The sequence below is a fragment of the Vanacampus margaritifer genome, chromosome 15 (genome assembly GCF_051991255.1).
Source record: "Vanacampus margaritifer isolate UIUO_Vmar chromosome 15, RoL_Vmar_1.0, whole genome shotgun sequence".
In the NCBI taxonomy this organism is placed as follows: Eukaryota; Metazoa; Chordata; class Actinopteri; order Syngnathiformes; family Syngnathidae; genus Vanacampus; species Vanacampus margaritifer.
In genome coordinates, this window is record NC_135446.1 from 9,287,904 (window position 1) to 9,305,012 (window position 17,109).

The 17,109-nt window shown below is 42.7% G+C and overlaps 3 protein-coding genes, 1 long non-coding RNA gene and 1 other non-coding gene across 5 annotated transcripts; 2 read left to right on the forward strand and 3 right to left on the reverse strand.

Annotated features, from left to right (window-relative positions):
- Window positions 1-1,094: 1,094 nt before the first annotated feature.
- rps4x (ribosomal protein S4 X-linked) lies at window positions 1,095-3,698 on the reverse strand. The gene is made up of 7 exons (XM_077543736.1): window positions 3,630-3,698; window positions 2,833-2,910; window positions 2,581-2,761; window positions 2,362-2,459; window positions 2,124-2,295; window positions 1,894-2,051; window positions 1,095-1,249 (listed from the first exon to the last, which is right to left on the reverse strand). The coding sequence occupies exons 1-7, from the start codon at window positions 3,630-3,632 to the stop codon at window positions 1,148-1,150; spliced, it is 792 nt and encodes a 263-aa protein (XP_077399862.1). The 5' UTR covers window positions 3,633-3,698; the 3' UTR covers window positions 1,095-1,147.
- On the reverse strand, window positions 1,774-1,841 carry LOC144035738 (small nucleolar RNA SNORD61). The gene has a single exon (XR_013288495.1). It is a non-coding gene; the product is annotated as a small nucleolar RNA SNORD61 (small nucleolar RNA).
- Window positions 3,699-4,941: 1,243 nt separating the features above from the next.
- On the reverse strand, window positions 4,942-10,414 carry cited1 (Cbp/p300-interacting transactivator, with Glu/Asp-rich carboxy-terminal domain, 1). Its single transcript, XM_077544990.1, has 3 exons — window positions 10,317-10,414; window positions 9,369-9,544; window positions 4,942-6,816 (listed from the first exon to the last, which is right to left on the reverse strand). The coding sequence occupies exon 3, from the start codon at window positions 6,781-6,783 to the stop codon at window positions 6,301-6,303; it is 483 nt and encodes a 160-aa protein (XP_077401116.1). The 5' UTR covers window positions 6,784-6,816; window positions 9,369-9,544; window positions 10,317-10,414; the 3' UTR covers window positions 4,942-6,300.
- LOC144035367 (uncharacterized) lies at window positions 8,383-11,137 on the forward strand. Its single transcript, XR_013288429.1, has 3 exons — window positions 8,383-8,486; window positions 10,291-10,357; window positions 10,656-11,137. It is a non-coding gene; the product is annotated as an uncharacterized LOC144035367 (long non-coding RNA).
- Window positions 11,138-12,407: 1,270 nt separating this feature from the next.
- Window positions 12,408-14,871, forward strand: znf16l (zinc finger protein 16 like). Its single transcript, XM_077544989.1, has 3 exons — window positions 12,408-13,441; window positions 13,714-13,869; window positions 13,943-14,871. Exons 1-3 carry the CDS (start codon window positions 12,718-12,720, stop codon window positions 14,572-14,574), a joined length of 1,512 nt encoding a protein of 503 aa, XP_077401115.1. The 5' UTR covers window positions 12,408-12,717; the 3' UTR covers window positions 14,575-14,871.
- Window positions 14,872-17,109: the final 2,238 nt, after the last annotated feature.

Here is a 17,109-nt window from a genome sequence, read left to right on the forward strand (position 1 = left end):
GAACATATAAACTTTGCGACTTCCGCCGTCTTTTCAAGATTAAAGCACAACCCACCCACTTCCGGTTGAGCTCTTGCGCAAACCAATCTCTGTTGAACTTTACTATTTTACACATCTATGCATAGCAATGTGCTATAATTCAAAATAAGGTTATATTTGACACCCCCGCTCAACAGTTTAGAATTGCTCATTATATGAAATTCCTCAAGTTACTTCATCATAGTTCATTGGCACCAAAATGCCACAAGATGACGCCAAAGCAATGTTTTAATTACGACAAGTCAAACATTCAAGAAGCAAAGATGTGGATTCAGTGTCAACATTCGCATATTTCTGCAGGAAATCACTTCTATTCCCCCTTCTTCAAAATCCCCACATCTGGTCGTCTGCACAACCCTTGGGCCCCCTTCAGCAGCCCCTCCCAGACATGAAATGGGCCCACCTCAATGTTTTTGTTCCAGCAGCAGTCTGTTGTGCAGAGAGGAGGCGTTGCGGGCAAGAATTTCAATTTTAACATCAAGCACTTGTGATGTAAAGTCATATTTGAGTTGTAACCTACTTCAGTTGTGTTCTTGAATGGTGAGAGTCACACACTTGCTTTGATTAAGATTCCAAAGAGGTGACGCACATGTTTGACAAGAACCTGGTGCCATTTTTGAGTCCATTTGGTAGAGAAAAAAACCTGACATTTTTTTTGAATTATGCTCAAACCAAAGCTTAGTCTAAAAGTACTGCTTTGACATAAGTTGAGGAGCTTCATTTAGTCCTCTCAGTATCTTGTAGCATCGACTGGCAATTACAAACCCATTTAGAGGGGCATCAATTTGTAAACAATGCCTAATTGCATTAGGATCAAACACATTTATTCATTGTGCACACTATTGTATGTGGTGTTGGGAGGGGTGGGGATCCAAAAGGAAGTCACGAACACCCGCCGCAGTGAACATATGGAGCGGCGCTAGGTTGGAACGCAGTGAGGAGAGAGAGAGAGAGAGCAAGTAAGGATGAGGACATTTGGTGAAGGAGGACGTGTTGACGAGGAAAAGCTGCACAGGGTGGAAAGGGGGTATTTAATAATAAAAATGATTCATGAGTGTTTTGTAAATAACATTTTTATTCTGAAAACCAGGGGATATGGTTAGCCATTTTAACTGCTGCTTTGCTTGGCGGCCAGCCTCTTGTCTCTCTCCTCGGCGATGGTCAGGCGGATTCCCTTCCCTCTGGGCAAGGACACCCACGGCTTGTTGCCCTGGAGACGAGGAATATTTTCAGCATTCAAACGACGTGTGCTTGCGTCTAAAGTCACCATTTAGCGTAACTTCCGCCCCAAATATCGCTGGCGATCTCACTTCTGTTGCAGATTTTTCAGCAGTGGGTTTCACAATATTTGCGTTTGAATTTCAAAATGGTGCCTGTTAGAATTGTTGCGATGCTCAGTTTTGTGTTTAAATAGGAAGAGTGTGGCCTTTTACAATTACTGTAACATCTTCGCCAATTTCAATTAGCCCATGTATAGCATTTCACATTGTGTGTCAACATGTACAATGTTTGTCTTTCATTTGAAATATTTTTTCTTCAGTAAATGTCAACTGAGTGACAAGAAAAACACCTTGCTTTTTTGGGGAAAATTGGAAAAGCGATGTTACTAAATATGATTTGACACGTTGAAGTGGTAAATCTATGCAAAAAATATTTTGGGTCTATATTGCAGATTTATACTTACAGTGTCTAAAAGGTATCGCCAGTGATAACCAGGGGTTAACAGTAATTGAGGAGCTCAGAACTTCTTAGAGGATTCAGGAATATTTTCATTGCTCTCAAAAGTATTTAATCATCATTGCTCCACGTGTGACTAGCGTAAACCAAACGTTCAGGCAAACGGCATCATCTTACCTTGCCAATGACAAAGATGTTGGAGAGCCTGGTGGCGAAGCTGTTGCCGGTGCTGTCCTTGACGTGAACCACGTCGAAGGAGCCAGGGTGGCGCTCCCTGTTGGTGATGACACCGATTCTGCCCAAGTTAGCGCCTCCGGTCACCATGCACATGTTACCTGTGGTACGAGAGGTGGGTCTGGTTAAGCCAACCTTTCTATTGGCTGCGTGCCGGATACGCCTGAACCTACCGGTTTCAAACTTGATAAAGTCGGTGATCTTGCCAGATTCCAGATCAATGCGCACCGTGTCGTTGGACTTGATGAGTGGGTCAGGGTAACGGATGGTGCGAGCGTCGTGGGTCACCAGGTGGGGGATACCCTTGGTGCCGATGAGGATCTTCCTCACCTTGCACAGCTTGTACTGCGTAGCGACAGGGCGGCGTCATTACGATGCTGAGACGGTAGGACGTGTGCGTTGGCTTCCTACCTTGGCCTCCTCCACGGTGATGCGGTGCACGGTAAAGCGGCCCTTCACGTCGTAAATCAGGCGGAACTGCTCGCCAGTCTTCTCGATGCTGATCACATCTGCAAATAGTGAGACGACGTGGACATTCGAAAAACACATCGGAGCATTCCAAACAGCACGATTCAAATTCACAATAAAGATGAACATTATTTAGGCTGCTCAGCGGTTCGCTGAACTCACCCATAAATCCAGTCGGGTAGGTGATATCAGTGCGGACCTTGCCGTCAATCTTGATGAACCTCTGCATGCAGATTTTCTTCACCTCATCCCCAGTCAAGGCGTACTTGAGGCGGTTCCTCAGGAAAATGATGAGGGGCAGGCACTCCCTCAGCTTGTGCGGACCGGTGGAAGGACGTGGAGCCTGACAGAAAAGTGCACATTTACAGGAAGTGCACTAAAACCGGCGTTGATGCAGAGGGTAACGTTACATACAAAAACTCCAGTGAGCTTGTCAAGCATCCAATGCTTCGGCGTAGCGACGCGCTTCAGGTGCTTCTTCGGTCCTCTGGCCTGGAAAACAAAGAGCAATGACGATGAACAAATTCAATGTAAAATATCACCTTAGATACTTTGGTCATCCAGATTTAACTATAACATGAAAATTCTCGAATACTGAAAATAGTTTATCAATATAAAATCAAATTCGAACAGGGTGCTTGAGTGCAAAATGTTGACAAAATAGCATTTTATATGAATGTACGAGCAGACATCTTGTTTGTTGTGTCCATGTGCTATCAAACTTCTTTACCCATCTAAAGACGCGATAGACACATTCAAGCCATTTATATCACTAATTTTAAGACGCGTGGCTACACCGCCACGGTTCGAATTATTCACTAGCATAGCAGTTAGCAGTCACGACTGCGGCCTCGACCGGCAAACGTTTGCGTCCATGGAAACACGACAAATCAGTTCTCAACGTATTCACAAATAACACTCACGTTAAAAACAAAAACCGCTGCCACAAAAATATGCACGTCGCGTTAAAATCGTGATAGCGAGATTCAATTAACTATCGCCTTCTGACTAGCATAGCAGCCGTAAAGCTATCGACAAACCAAAGTCTAAATCCATACGGATAGGCTCGTCTTTAAGCTGAAATATAGACGCTAACAACATTGTAAGATGTCTTATTTTTAACTAATCTGTTAACGTTTGTGTAAGTACAAAGGGGAAAAGTGATGTTTAACGATGATTTGAGAGAAGAACGGCTAGAGAATGGAACCCACCATGTTGAGGTCTGCAGGGGAAAGGACCAACTTACTTCCGGTAAGGTGTCATAAGGACGTATACGGAACACTGGGAGGGACAAAATATCACTTAAAGTCGATTGATAAATTACGCCAAAATTAAATAACGATTACTAAAAAACAAAAATTAGCGTATATGGTTTAATTTTACAAGTAGATCGTATATATGAATGTATAAATACAAGGGTTTACTTTATATATTGGTCTTTATTCTTTATTATAGTATTGTAGTACAGTACACGAGATGTGTATGTGGGCCCATTTTATCGAAAATGTATATCCCCGACTATATTAAATTATGGAATATGAATAACCTATATTCTTGTATTCAGTGTTACTGTGTTTCCCACACCATGTTAATACTAGTGTTATAGTCTAGTCTACTACCCAAGTAAACTGGCCATTACCCAAGAAGTTTTCAAGAAAATGTCATATATATACATATATACATATACATATATATATATATATATATATATATACATATATATATATATATATATATATATACATATATATATATATATATATATATATATACATATATATATATATATATATATATATATATATACATATATATATATATATATATATATATATACATATATATATATATATATATATATATATATATATATATATATATATATATATATATATCTCATCACATCCATCCATCATCTACCGCTTATCCTGGGTCGAGTCGCAGGGGCAGCAGCTTTAGCAGGGAAGGCCAGACTTCCCTCTCCCAGCCACTTCAGCCAGCTCATCTGATGGGTTTCCAAGGCGTTCTCAGGCCAGCCGAGAGACGTAGTCTCTCCAGTCGTCCCCAGGGCCTCCCGCCGGTGGGACATGCCCGGAACACCTCTCCAGGGAGGCGTCCAGGAGGCATCCCAAGTAGATTCAGGTAACAATTTTTTTTATTTTTTTTTGCCACTTTGTCTTTGTTTTATTGATCTTATTTTACATTATTTATTTTTATTTTGTGTCTTTTAATAGAGTCAAATAAAGCAATCAATAAATAAATAAATCCAAATCAATAAGATGACAGTAGGAATACAGTCTTCTATAAAATTAATTATACAAGAAAACACTAGATGGCAGCAGCTATTCCCATTTGGTAGCAGTCAACTGAACGTCAAATTTACCTGTGAGCTGCCATAGATTAAAAAGTTATGGGTCCATTTAACATTTGGAAGACATTTTATGTACTTTTCAGACATTTTTGTGAGTCTTCAAGAAGATAAAGTGTCAGAATTGTTTGATGAATAAGACAAACACACTCTCATCGGTTCTATCATTGTTTATTTCTTTGTCTGGACAAAAATACAATCTTTTTTCTTTTTCATGAAAATCTCAATCATTTTCAATAAACAAAAGTGGAGACTGTGAGCAAAAGTGCATCTGAAATAATTTTTGATTTGAATGATGTTAGAAAAAAAAAAGTATGAGGTGCTGCGATTGGCACGACGACAATTTCCGAGTGTACCCCGCCTCTCGCCATGTCAGGAGGAGAAACGGGTCAGGGAATGGATAAACGGAAGTGTGCATACGCTCTTTTTTACTGGGGATGCAACTCAGAATTAACAAATTACATTCAAACTCATGTTAAATGGGAGACAGCACACACCTGCCAAAATAAATTTCAGCTGTTTTTACACATTGTGTACACAGAGCTACCGTGTTGATTGAAAGCATGCCCACTACTCCGTGGCTTTTCAGTAGGAACCAAATCATTTTGACGTTTTACATGAAAAGTTAACATTTGACCAGAGAGAAAACGAAAACACAACAGAAATTGAGAAATCTGCAATAGGCTGACTTCTGAGCTTGGCAAAGAGAAGATTGGATAACATTGGCTCATCTGGGATGAGAGCAAAAAAGCAAAATAACACAAAAACAGAGGGACACCGCTGACCCACTTTGGTGACACAATAATTTGCATCTTTTTTGCTACCTTACTAACAACGGAACAATTAATGACACGTCACGCCAAGGTGGTCGTACACAGGCCTCCGTTGTCCTTCCAGTCCAGACGGACATCAGCCACTATTCAGTGTTCTGCTCCTGCTCGATTCCAACATGAAAAGAAAGGGTAGTGCAAAGAGATAAGCACTTGTCAGACAATTACTTTCCTTGTGAAGCCACAGAAAGAGAGCGAGCGAGAGAGCGAGCGAGAGAAAGAGGAGGCTTCTCCCCCCCCATGAGAGCACAGTGGAATATTGTCCATTGAGAAAAGAGCAAGCGTACTGTGGCTCATCATAAAGTCCGGCCGGCGTCCCACTTTCATGTTCCTGGACGGAGAACAGCAGCAACAGGTGTGTCTTTGTGTGTCCGTCCATCAGCCTGTTCTCATTAAACTTCCAACCCGGAGGAAATAAGAGACAGCAATGGCTCCTTGTTTTTCCTCCTTCATGCTTCCTTTCCTAGCAAATATTACAACCAATCACCCAATGGGAGGGTTGGTTTTATCATGACTATGGACTAAAATGTGATTCACTAACCTGATGGAGGTCTAGTTCCTAGTCTGTCCATTTCCAAGTGGCTACTATTTAACAAAGATTGTATATAGAGGAGACAAAGTCCTTTTTTTGACCGGTGTTCAAATGAAGCTCTGATGTCCCCGCCGTTCTCCTAGCGCGCTCACTCAGCAGCCTGCCGCCACATCTGACATAAAGTCAAACTCGTTTTGGCCCAGCCAAAGTTCTGGCAAGTCATTGGCTCGGTCCAGTCCGAGCTCCACCACCAGCGACGTGAGAACCTCCTCGTCTACGAGGTCAAAGTCTAAGATTCCGCTCGGAGCGGCGCCCTGCATCCCCGCACCACTGAGGCCCCCGGAGGGCCCCAGGACCTGGTTTGCGGGCCTAAATCCCCTTTGAATGGCACCTGGCGTCGGGTGTCCCGTCGAGGAGCTCGCCAGGTTCTGGTAGTGCGAGTTGAGCTTCTGCAGCTGCATGCTGGCGATGAGGTGCGGTCCCGTCTGGAGGCAGAAAGGCTGCGGCTTGGGGGACGACGCCAGGGCCGAAGGGACGGCGCCGGGGGATGGGGAGAAGGGTCCAACCGAGGTCTTGGAGGAAGGATAGAGGAGCTGGGAGTTGAGAGGAGAGGAGGAAGAGGAAAGGTCCTTCATTGCACTACCAGGGGATGGCAGTCAAGTCATCACCTGCGCCAGACAAAACAACAACACGTTAACAACAGCCTATTCAACAAAGATATATTGCACCAAAGGAAATACTGCACCTAAGTGACGTTGCAATTTAGTTTTTGTATTTATTAGGGGTGTCAAAATTAGTGTTAATTTTGAGTTAATTTTAAGTTTTCTTGAAAATTTACTTACTTACAAAGCCTGTACTAGGGGAATTCCAGTCGCACTGCAGCAGACACGTCCAAGTCAAAATTTAGCAGTAATACATTTAGTCATTATGCATATATTTGTAGACACTGGGGTCATGTTGTATTTTACAATTTTTTAAATGTGCAGAATTTCACAAGTTACTTCATGTTAAAGATTAGATAGCTCTTATTATGAAAAGAAAAATGCACTGAGCTGACACCAACATCTTACAAATGCAAAAGAAAAGAAAATGACCAACAGAAATCAATATCACACTAGTTTTTTATAGTACAGTACATCTTCCTAATTTTAACTAAATTTCATGAATTATTATTAAATTATTGTATCAATGACTAAAAGATGCAGCCATATTTCTATTAGTCTAACATTCCACCCCATTTTTTAGAGATAAACCAATATACTTTTTTCAGGGCCGATACCAATTATCAGGGAGGCCGATAACCAATATTTGAAGCCGATATACAGCTAACTGTTACGCTAACCCTGGGATAACTCCCAAATAGCCGCTAAAAAATGGCTATTAGGTTAGCCTGCGATCCAACCGTTATTTCACAGGCTAACCTAATAGCCGTTAATTCGCGAACTAGCCGGTTAGCTCGTGGGCTAATAGCCGCTAATTCACGAGCTAATGTTAGCTCGCGGGCTAACCATTCACCCGCACGCAAACTCGCAAATAGCTGCTAATTTGCGAGCTAACAGTTAGCTCACGGGCTATTAGGTTAGCCCGCAAGCTAAAGCGGGCTAATAGCCATTAATTCACAAGCAAGCTGGTTAGCTCGCGGGCTAACCTAATAGCCGTTTTTTTAGTGGCTATTTGGGAGTTATCTCGGGGTTAGTGTGGGTGAACTAATTGCTGTTTATTAGCTGTTAGCACTGCACGAGCAACCAATCAGATGGTGCTGTGGGTGGGCCAATGTTGCAGGGAGTCAACAGACGCTGACTCAGAGCAGACGCAGAAGAAAAGCGCCTGTCGAAGCAAAAAATAACAGTTTTTACTATATTGGCCATCAAAACAAAAAAAATTATCGGCCGGGCCAATTATCGGTCTATCCCTCCCATTTTTATGTTAACAAGAGTATGAAAACAGGAAAAAAATATTTTATTGTACATTTAGAACATATATAAAATTTGCAATTAATCGTGAGTTAACTGTTGAAGTCATGCAATTAATTACGTTAATGTGGACCAGGTTATGAAACTTAAATAGTACAATGGGTCGGGTAGGGTGCCTGGCGGGACCACATGACTCGCTCCGGACTCCAGTGCGCGGATTTGCTTGAAGTCTGCTTTCCCTCATGATCTATTGAGCGGCAAATGAACCTTGAAAAGCCCTCGGGTACGAGCAGGCTAAGAAAATGGTCGTAGGCTGTGTGTGTGAGAACAACAGAGTGTTTGAGTGTGTCACATGGCGGGATAAATACCAGATCAAGATCTCTACCCTTGACTTTCCCTCTCTCAGTTGAATCATTTTCATAAAGGTTGGGGGGGAAGGCTTTTTTTTTTTTTTTGACAAATGAAAGAGCAGAAGGTAAAAATTCTTGCACCTCTCCACCGTCACCGTCGAGTATGTTATGGATAAAGTAATGAGGCCCCTAGGGCCCCCACCTCCCTTGCTATTGTATGTGGAGAACCTAATTGAAAAAGGCAGGCACGCAGCTGCACTCGACTGATAGAGTTAACACACACAATGACACCAAACAGCTGTCGGTGGCAGCTCGTTGTGAGTGCGAGTGTGTGTCTATTCATCAACTGATTAGTGTCAGGGCCAGACTGTACACAACACAAAAATGTCAAAAACAACTATGAACATCTATTTTCTACAGCATTTGTGAGTTGGAGCCAGTGAGAAAAAAATGATTAATTGCTACAAATTATGTATCACTCACAAATATGCTTGGAGGAGGCTATTCAGGCTCTTAAAGATGAAATGCAAATTATTGAAATGAAAAGTTAAATATAACTAAAGTGTACTGCAGTAAGAGATTGTTTGCAAATCACTGATGGATGATTGATTAATGGACTCTGAAGTACCGTAACGGGAACAGTTAGAGCCCAAAAGGTACATGCTGCCTGCTCCTAAACGTGTAAAAACGTGGTACTTTTAGAGGTACTTTCCCAACAACAAGCCATTGTAACCCGAAGACTATAATAGTGTGTCATGTTTTCATGAACTTGTATCTCTTTGTTCATGTATTCTCATTGCTTCCAACATGAAACAGAAGCCGGACACAAGGTGCCGCCAGCAAATACTTGACCTCATTTCTAGTATTATGTCAACACTGGCTGGAGCGCCGTGCACAAACTTGACATAAACTCACTCGCAGTCCGTTTACACAAGTGACAAATAAGAAGTTGCTCACCTGCGGCAGACGTCCAGCAAAGCCTCCATGGAGGTCACATTTGAAGCTGAGCAGCAGGCTGACCGATGTGGAGGCAAAATACACGACAGCAACTCTGGGGAAGTTTCCCTCAATGGCAACACACAGTCAACTCCTCCCGATTGAACTCAATACATGTGCATGGCTTCTCCTCCTCCCTTTTGCACCAGTGCAGTGAGTGAGCGGGCGAGAGAGAGAGAGAGAGAGAGAGAGAGAGAGAGAGAGCGAGAGAGAGAGTGAAAATTATGTCATGAGATGCACTTAAATGATTCGTAAAGTTGTGTTTGTCAAGACATCTCCAACTCTGCCCGCCATTTCAAAAGAAATACGTTTTGCTCAGGGCAAAAGGAGAAAAAAATTCAGCTGCTTGACAGTCAAAGTAGATTCAAAGTAGTGTCTCATTTGCATAAAGCTTGCTGGGAAAACTCATACAAGCCACCAACTGACTGTCTGACTCTCGGGCTAATGCTCTTTGACGCGCCTTCTGACATGTTGCACAAGAATTATGCAAGAATGGAAGGTGATATTTAACAGAGGAGGCAGGACAATAGGACCACAAAACTTGCATCTGAACCACTCGGACAAGCCCAAATGTCAAGTTAAAAATGTACCAAAAGCTTTTCTGTTTTGGCTTGTTTCGCCTTTTCTATTAAATGTGCTTCACCTTCAGACATTTAGACAGTTACTATGCATGTTGTAGTGCTTTGCCACTATTTTGTGGCATTTTAGTGCCAAGGAACTATGTTAGCATGAGTTGAGGGGTTCATATAAACAAAAAAAATCAATGCCACTTTTTGGCATTTATAGGAAACCTTTTTCCGGGGTCGTCAAATACTCGAGAATTGCTCACAAAAATGTGAACGATGTGCAACAAGCAGCAATTATTTTCATCTTCTTTTTCTAGAAGCAGCCCACCAACATTTCCCAAACCTCTTCTGCATCGCGCAGAGCCTCAAGGCTGAAGGTTGAAGGTCAGTCATCCATATTGCCTTCATTAGTGAGAGTGGACGGCACATTCTTCAGATTCCCTGAAAAAAAAAAAAAAGCACCGCGAGTGAGAGCGCGTGAGCAAGTGAGTGAGTGAGTGAGAGGGGTACACATGTAAACAACACTGTTATACACAAACATGGTGGACGAGGATGGCCCAGTTGTAACTAACACAGCAAACACACAAGAATGAGTAATCGCCCTGCCTTAGCCAAGGAGGATGTCCTGTTTTCTGGCTATATTGTGAAGCTGTCAACGTTGTCCTGTGTACTTTTTGTTTAGTTTTTTTTAGAGTGGAGAAATGCCCACTGCACACCAAAAGGAGGAAGTGGAAAGGAAAGATGTGGGATGCTTCCCTGTTTCCTGTGTCCTCCCTTCCCTGCCTGACCGAGCGGGTTACTTGGTGCCGTTTGCACTCATTATATAATTTCCGATGATATTTTTAAATAGTACAATGTTTGACATTTCAAAGCAAGGTAGCACCGTGACCACTAACTGTAAGGCCTTCAGCTCATGAAGACATCTTTTTCCAGATGTGTATGTGTGGCTTTATTACGGAAGAGAATCGTGCCCTCATGTGGCAACAAAGCTAGTTTTGTTCCCCCGAGTTCAGCTTTGCTTGGTCATTGTGGAAAATCCTAATACCCCCCACAGTACCCTTTTCTCACACACAAGACATGGAGTGTGGGCCACAGTACGTGTATGCAGTAGTACCTCGTGGCCCTGACTCGTGTATTTCCGAGGCGAGGGTCTTTCTCAAAAGCACTGCTATCAGGTGGGTCCAGCAGCAGGCAGTGTTGGCCAGGTTGCAACCAGCCTGGTGGAGCGACGCATACATAATGTATGATAATTGGTATTAAAATAATGCTAGATTAGCTAATATGAAACAAATAATTGATTTTTCATGCAATTTATTTATTTATTTTGGGGGGAGGGAAGTTGGAAATTTTCATAATCATATTATTTTAAAAGGATTTTTAAAAATTGTTACATATTTGTTTTAAATAATATTTATATTATATTTGTGTAACCACTAAACTGAATTTGCATCATTATTGGGATGCACCTGTACAGTACAATACAGTGTGAAGTTCTTGTATATGTACATAATATATTTGTTTTTGTTCTTGTGTGCAAATAAAGGCTTATTCCATGATCTTAAATAATCCAAACAAGGAGTAAGAGGAATAAAGTGCACAGAAAAAAAGAGCGACCCGAACATAAGAGACACAAAGAATGTGGAAAAAGCAAAAGGAAAAGAGGCCGGTTTGTATTCAAGTAAAATGGCTTCATTGTGTCCAATAATTAGCTGCCATCATCTTGCTGTTGGAGTCTGGCATAGAGGGCTCACACACAACGCTCGGAATGGTTGTGGATTATTTTGGCCACTAGAGAGCAGCATGCATGTTGCAGCTGACTGGAGTTGTGTCGAGTTTTTAATAGTCGTCTGTGTGTGTGTTTGCGTGTGCATGTGCGTGGTTGTGTTGTGCAGCAACAGCACAAGGAAAATAAACTGAACTAAGCACCTGTTAACAGCCAGCCGACAGCAAAACGTGAAATGTTTGGACATTTGTACATAGTTTTAAAACCTAATTATTAAACTCCATTTTTTTTTCAAAACTACATTCATGATCGTTTCATGTATGCAAGTATTTCCCTTGACAATGTATTTTTATTTTAATACTGCAGTCTGGTTTATTTTTCTAAAATGATAAATACTAATAATAATGAGAATAATACTAATAATAATAATAATAATAATAATAATAATAATAATAATAATAACAACAACAATAATAATAATAACTTACGTAAAATGTGTTTTTTTGTTTTGTAATTAAATCAAACACACCTGGAAGTGATTCTCATTTTCTTCCTTGAAGTGGCGCTTGCTTTACTCTACAGCGTTGCCCTAAAGGGCGCCAACGCGTCGTTCGTCGCGAGTCCGGCGGAGCAGACGTTCCGATAAAATGCAAACCGGGCGTGCATTTTTCAAAACTACAACAACATAGTGCATTTGCGCTTTGTGCGTCCATGTGTTCTCATTCATGAATATAAATGTTGATTATTTTTTTGTCAGTAAGAACTATTAATAAAACATTCAGCTACGCTTAAGGACTCTCGCATTTTTATTCAAACGGCATTTATATTTAAAACAAGAGAATTGCGTTAAATGTATTTGTCAACAACTCACTTTTACTTTGGAAGGAAATCCGTCCAGTATCCGTTTTATCATCTTCGCTTGCTTCACGAGCCACCTCGAAAAATCCAACTATAGCAGCAGCAAAACATTAGCTTAGCTAGCCGGCTAGCTTCAAGTGCTCTGGTTTTCATCAAATCATCTATGAGTCGCAAGAGAAATCTGACTTATTCGGGCACTGACCTGTCCGCCGAACTACAAGGAGCGTTCATGGAGACTCCAGGGTCGACGTGCCGCGCCGAGAGCGATTTCCTGAACCTGGAGCCTGACGAGGAGCTTCTGTGCACGGTCAGCTCTGTCAGCGAACACCTGGGCAGGAACATCAGCGCCGCGCTGGACGCCGCCATGGCCGAGATACGACACATGCTCGGCATCAGGATACGGGCGCTCAAGATGGAGCTGAGGGACAAAACAGACGAGATCGCGCTGTTGAAAGCGAAGCTAAGCGACGTTAACAGAGATGTCAAGGAGGCTGCGGAGGCTCCTTCTGATGCTACAGAGGCTCCTGATGCTGCGGAAGCTCCCGATGCCTCCGCCGCCGCCTTCAGAAGCTCCAAGATGCTCAGCGTGGATCCAAAACGAGAGAAAAAGTCCCTCCTTCCCGGGGTGAAGAAAGAAAACATCGACGCCATTTGCGACTACTTGATGAAGGACAAAAACTCGAGGGGGGGCACTGAGATGGACGGAGGCGAGCAGGGCAGTCAGGAGGAGGATCCGCATCCCCTCCAGCTGTGGTCGGACGGCGGGATGAGCGCTTCCGGGCCTCCTGGACACACAGATGACATCTTCAACATGCTGCCGTCCAGCAGCAGACGTTTGTACGACTACGAGTGGATGGCACCCATGGAGTACTCATCAGACCTCAAGGGTAAAATGCATTCACCTCAAATGCTGATCAACTCAACTATTCTTACTTAAGGGTGTAGAATGCAGTTAAGCCCAGCATATGTATGAGCCAAATCAATAAGAGTATTACTTTAGCGCCATTTTGTAGCATCTTGGTCCCAAGAAACTACAATGAAGTCACACAAATTAGTGTTTTGCTGCCATCTTGTGGCATCTGTAGGTAATTATAAACCTTACTTAGATTTTGTCTCAGTGGAAGGGACCGGGGTAATGAACACTCAATTGTCTTTGCAGTTGTGAAGCAGCCGGAGTGTGAAAACGAGGATGATGATGATGAGGAAGGCTCGTCGGAACAAACTCCGACCCGCTTCCCGCACGTCCAGCCTGCCAATTTCCCCACTGTTCCTGGTTCACCCGGTGAGGGCGGCACACATCCACACACTGAGGCAGGTGAGTAACGGCTCATTTTTAGTACACTGCAGGCGGAAGATGTATCCAATCAGACATTTGTTTGTATTTCCAGGCCAGCAGTTCTCCAACCACACCTTCATCTGCTCTTTGTGCGGAACCTTCTGTCCCGACTCTGCGTTCCTAGAGGAACACATTAAACTCATACACTCGGACACCGTCGGCGCACAAAATATCCAGGCACCGCAGACCACCGCGGGGGACAAAGGGCAGGTGGTGGATAGCGGGGAAGGGGGACCTTCCAAAAAGGAGATCCAACTCAAGGGCAGGTACGAGTGCGGGGACTGCGGTCGCCATTTTAACTACCTGGGCAACCTGCGGCAGCACCAGCGCATCCACACAGGGGAGAAGCCCTTCGTGTGTCCGGATTGCGGGGAGCGCTTCCGCCACGCTGCCCGCCTCAAGAGCCACAGGCTGGTGCACAGCGGAGACCAGAGCCCCTTCCCGTGCCTCCAGTGCGGCAAAGGCTTCTCGGTCCTCTCCGGCCTCAAGAGACATCAGCGGGTGCACACCGGCGAGAGCCCGTACGCGTGCCCGCAGTGCGGCCGGCGCTTCAAGGAGCTCGGCAACCTGTACACCCACCAGAGGATCCACAGCGGCGCAACGCCGTACTGCTGCCAACAGTGCGGACGCAGCTTTCGCCACCTGGGCACCTACAAGAGTCACCGGTGCACGCCAGCGCAGTAACCTGAGTGGGCAAACCGCATCACAGTTGACTTTCTGTCAAGTTGGCCCGCAGACAACTGGCGGACTTGGCGGCATTCTTGTGGTGTGATCATGCAATACTGCCGACGTTCCGATGACGTCGTGAGATACGGCGCACGGTCGGACGAGACTGTCGCTCATGCTGTACAAATGTCAATTTGTGTTTAACCTGTCATGCTGTTACACAATATGTAGTGCTCTTTTTATGTTTCAAAACAATTAAGTCTTGAGATAACCACTGACAATCCTTTTTTTTTTTTTATCAATAAAAAGAACCTACCACCCAGCAAATGGTTGTTTCTTTGCCACTAACATCTTGGCTATTCTAGTCACATTCAACAGTTGATTACATCTGTTTAACTATTCTAAATTTTCTTACTGTTTTTTCCAGTTCAAATAGTTTTTGTAGTGAGATTTTGGGCATGAGTATTCTCCAAAAAACGTAACATGCTGAATTTTTAAACAATTTTTATACATAAATAATATTCAGATACAAAAAGTCAGTTGTCTGTTGAAAATGTGTTTTTACTAATAATTAGCGATGCACGATAATGCGATTTTCAAGCGATACGATAAACCAATAATTTAGAAAGTGCAGATGTCAATAACCGATAAGTAAGCCGATAATTGTTTGCAAAATTAACTTGAATACAAATATACTTTTGCGTCCTACTAACATGTACAAATACATTGAAACATTGCGTAAAGCACCATGAAGCTGAATTTTATTGAGCTTTCTGCTTCAAAAACAACCAGTAACTCATTCCGAGTTAGCCAAGACCAAACAGTCATGTTGTAAAAATGCAACAAAAAAAATGCGAGGGTAACATTTTAGTTAGGCACAGTAAACAAAGCCCTCAATGGCGACTGCCATGTCGCCATGATGCATCTTCTGTGAGCACGAGGTCGCGTGCAGTATGACGTCACATACATGCAACACTGAAATAGGCGAGGGGAGGGGTTGAGGAGTTGGGCACAACTTGAGCCACAAACACAACATATGGACCAATGTAGCATGTCTATTATTATCAGCGAACTTCTTTATTATCTGGTTTATCTGTATGACATCAAATTGGTTGATAATTGCCAATAATTATCGTCAGATTTCTTTATAATCTGGTTTACCTGATAATTATCGGCCACCGATATTGCATCCCTTCTCAAATACAAATTTAGTTAAGGCGATACTAAGTTGAGAAACAGTCCAGTTAGATGCATGACATAAACATATCTTACTATAATATATTAAATACTTAATAATGTATAGATTTTACAATTTCAAATGACACTGTTACATGGCACTAAAATCCCTGAAATGGCACAATTTAACCATCCTTTGACACATGCTACCACTTTGTAATCGTAGATTTGAAATATAGTGGAGTTTGATTTTCATAAATGTGGCCTTGACCAATGACAACATCATAAAATGGTGGTTGTCAAATACAATATTGTGTCCCTTTGACATGCTCCCCAGTCCCCCCGCAGAAACATCCTTAATTGAAAGTGAGTTTTAACAGCCATACTTAGCATAATAGTCAGCTGTTGTGCTAACTGCTAACTGTAGGAGGCACTGTACCCTAGCACAACATCTAGTCAAGAGCAACTGACAGATTCATATGGAGGACACGCAATGAACGTGATGGATGAATGCTTCTTTTCCCAACTTTCATAATCAAGCATGAATTCAACATCATCACCATTACAGATTGGAACACAACGTGATTAATCCAGACTAACTGCATGATCGTTTGCCGACGACACGAGAGGACAACACACAACATGGTGGGCGTGGACGGTGGAGCTGACATTGACACCTGCAGCCCCTCTCATCGCAAGTCAAGTGCAAAGCCCCTCAACGTGACATTGAAATGCAAACCAGGGACAACATGTTGTCGTCAACAAATGGTTATGAAAAGGCCATCTCACACATGCAGGAACTCCATCAACAAAAGGGTTGTGAGGGTCCGGCGTTCAAATAATAACCACAGTGATGGCAAGAATCAGGCGGATATTTGATCTCTTGAGCTCAAATTTATTTAGAAATACAGATGAAGTGACTCTTGAGATTCAAGCACATGAAGTCTTAGCAACAACCCAAAGGGATTTTAAAGTGCTACTATAATGGACAGAACATTGGCACTTATTTTATAGTTCTGGACTTAAAAATCCTGCAAATATGGCATGACCAAACCCAGAAAACAGGTGAGCCATGACAGTTGTTACCTGAGCCCTTTGGCATTGCTGATGTCATAGTCAGTCAATAGCAAGTGGCAGTAGAAGGCAAAATGGCAGCCCGCTGAGATGGATAAAAACGGTTGGATTTTTATGTGTACCAAGGAAGCAGGAAGTTGTTCCAGTTCTGGAATGACAAAAACATGCACGGCTCTTAGCGATTAGATGCGTTAAACTAAATAGGAAGTACAGATGACAAAATTAATCGATGAATCGACAAGTAGTAGATTATCAAATTAATAAACAACTATTTGAATAACCGAGTAATCGTTTGGAGCCATT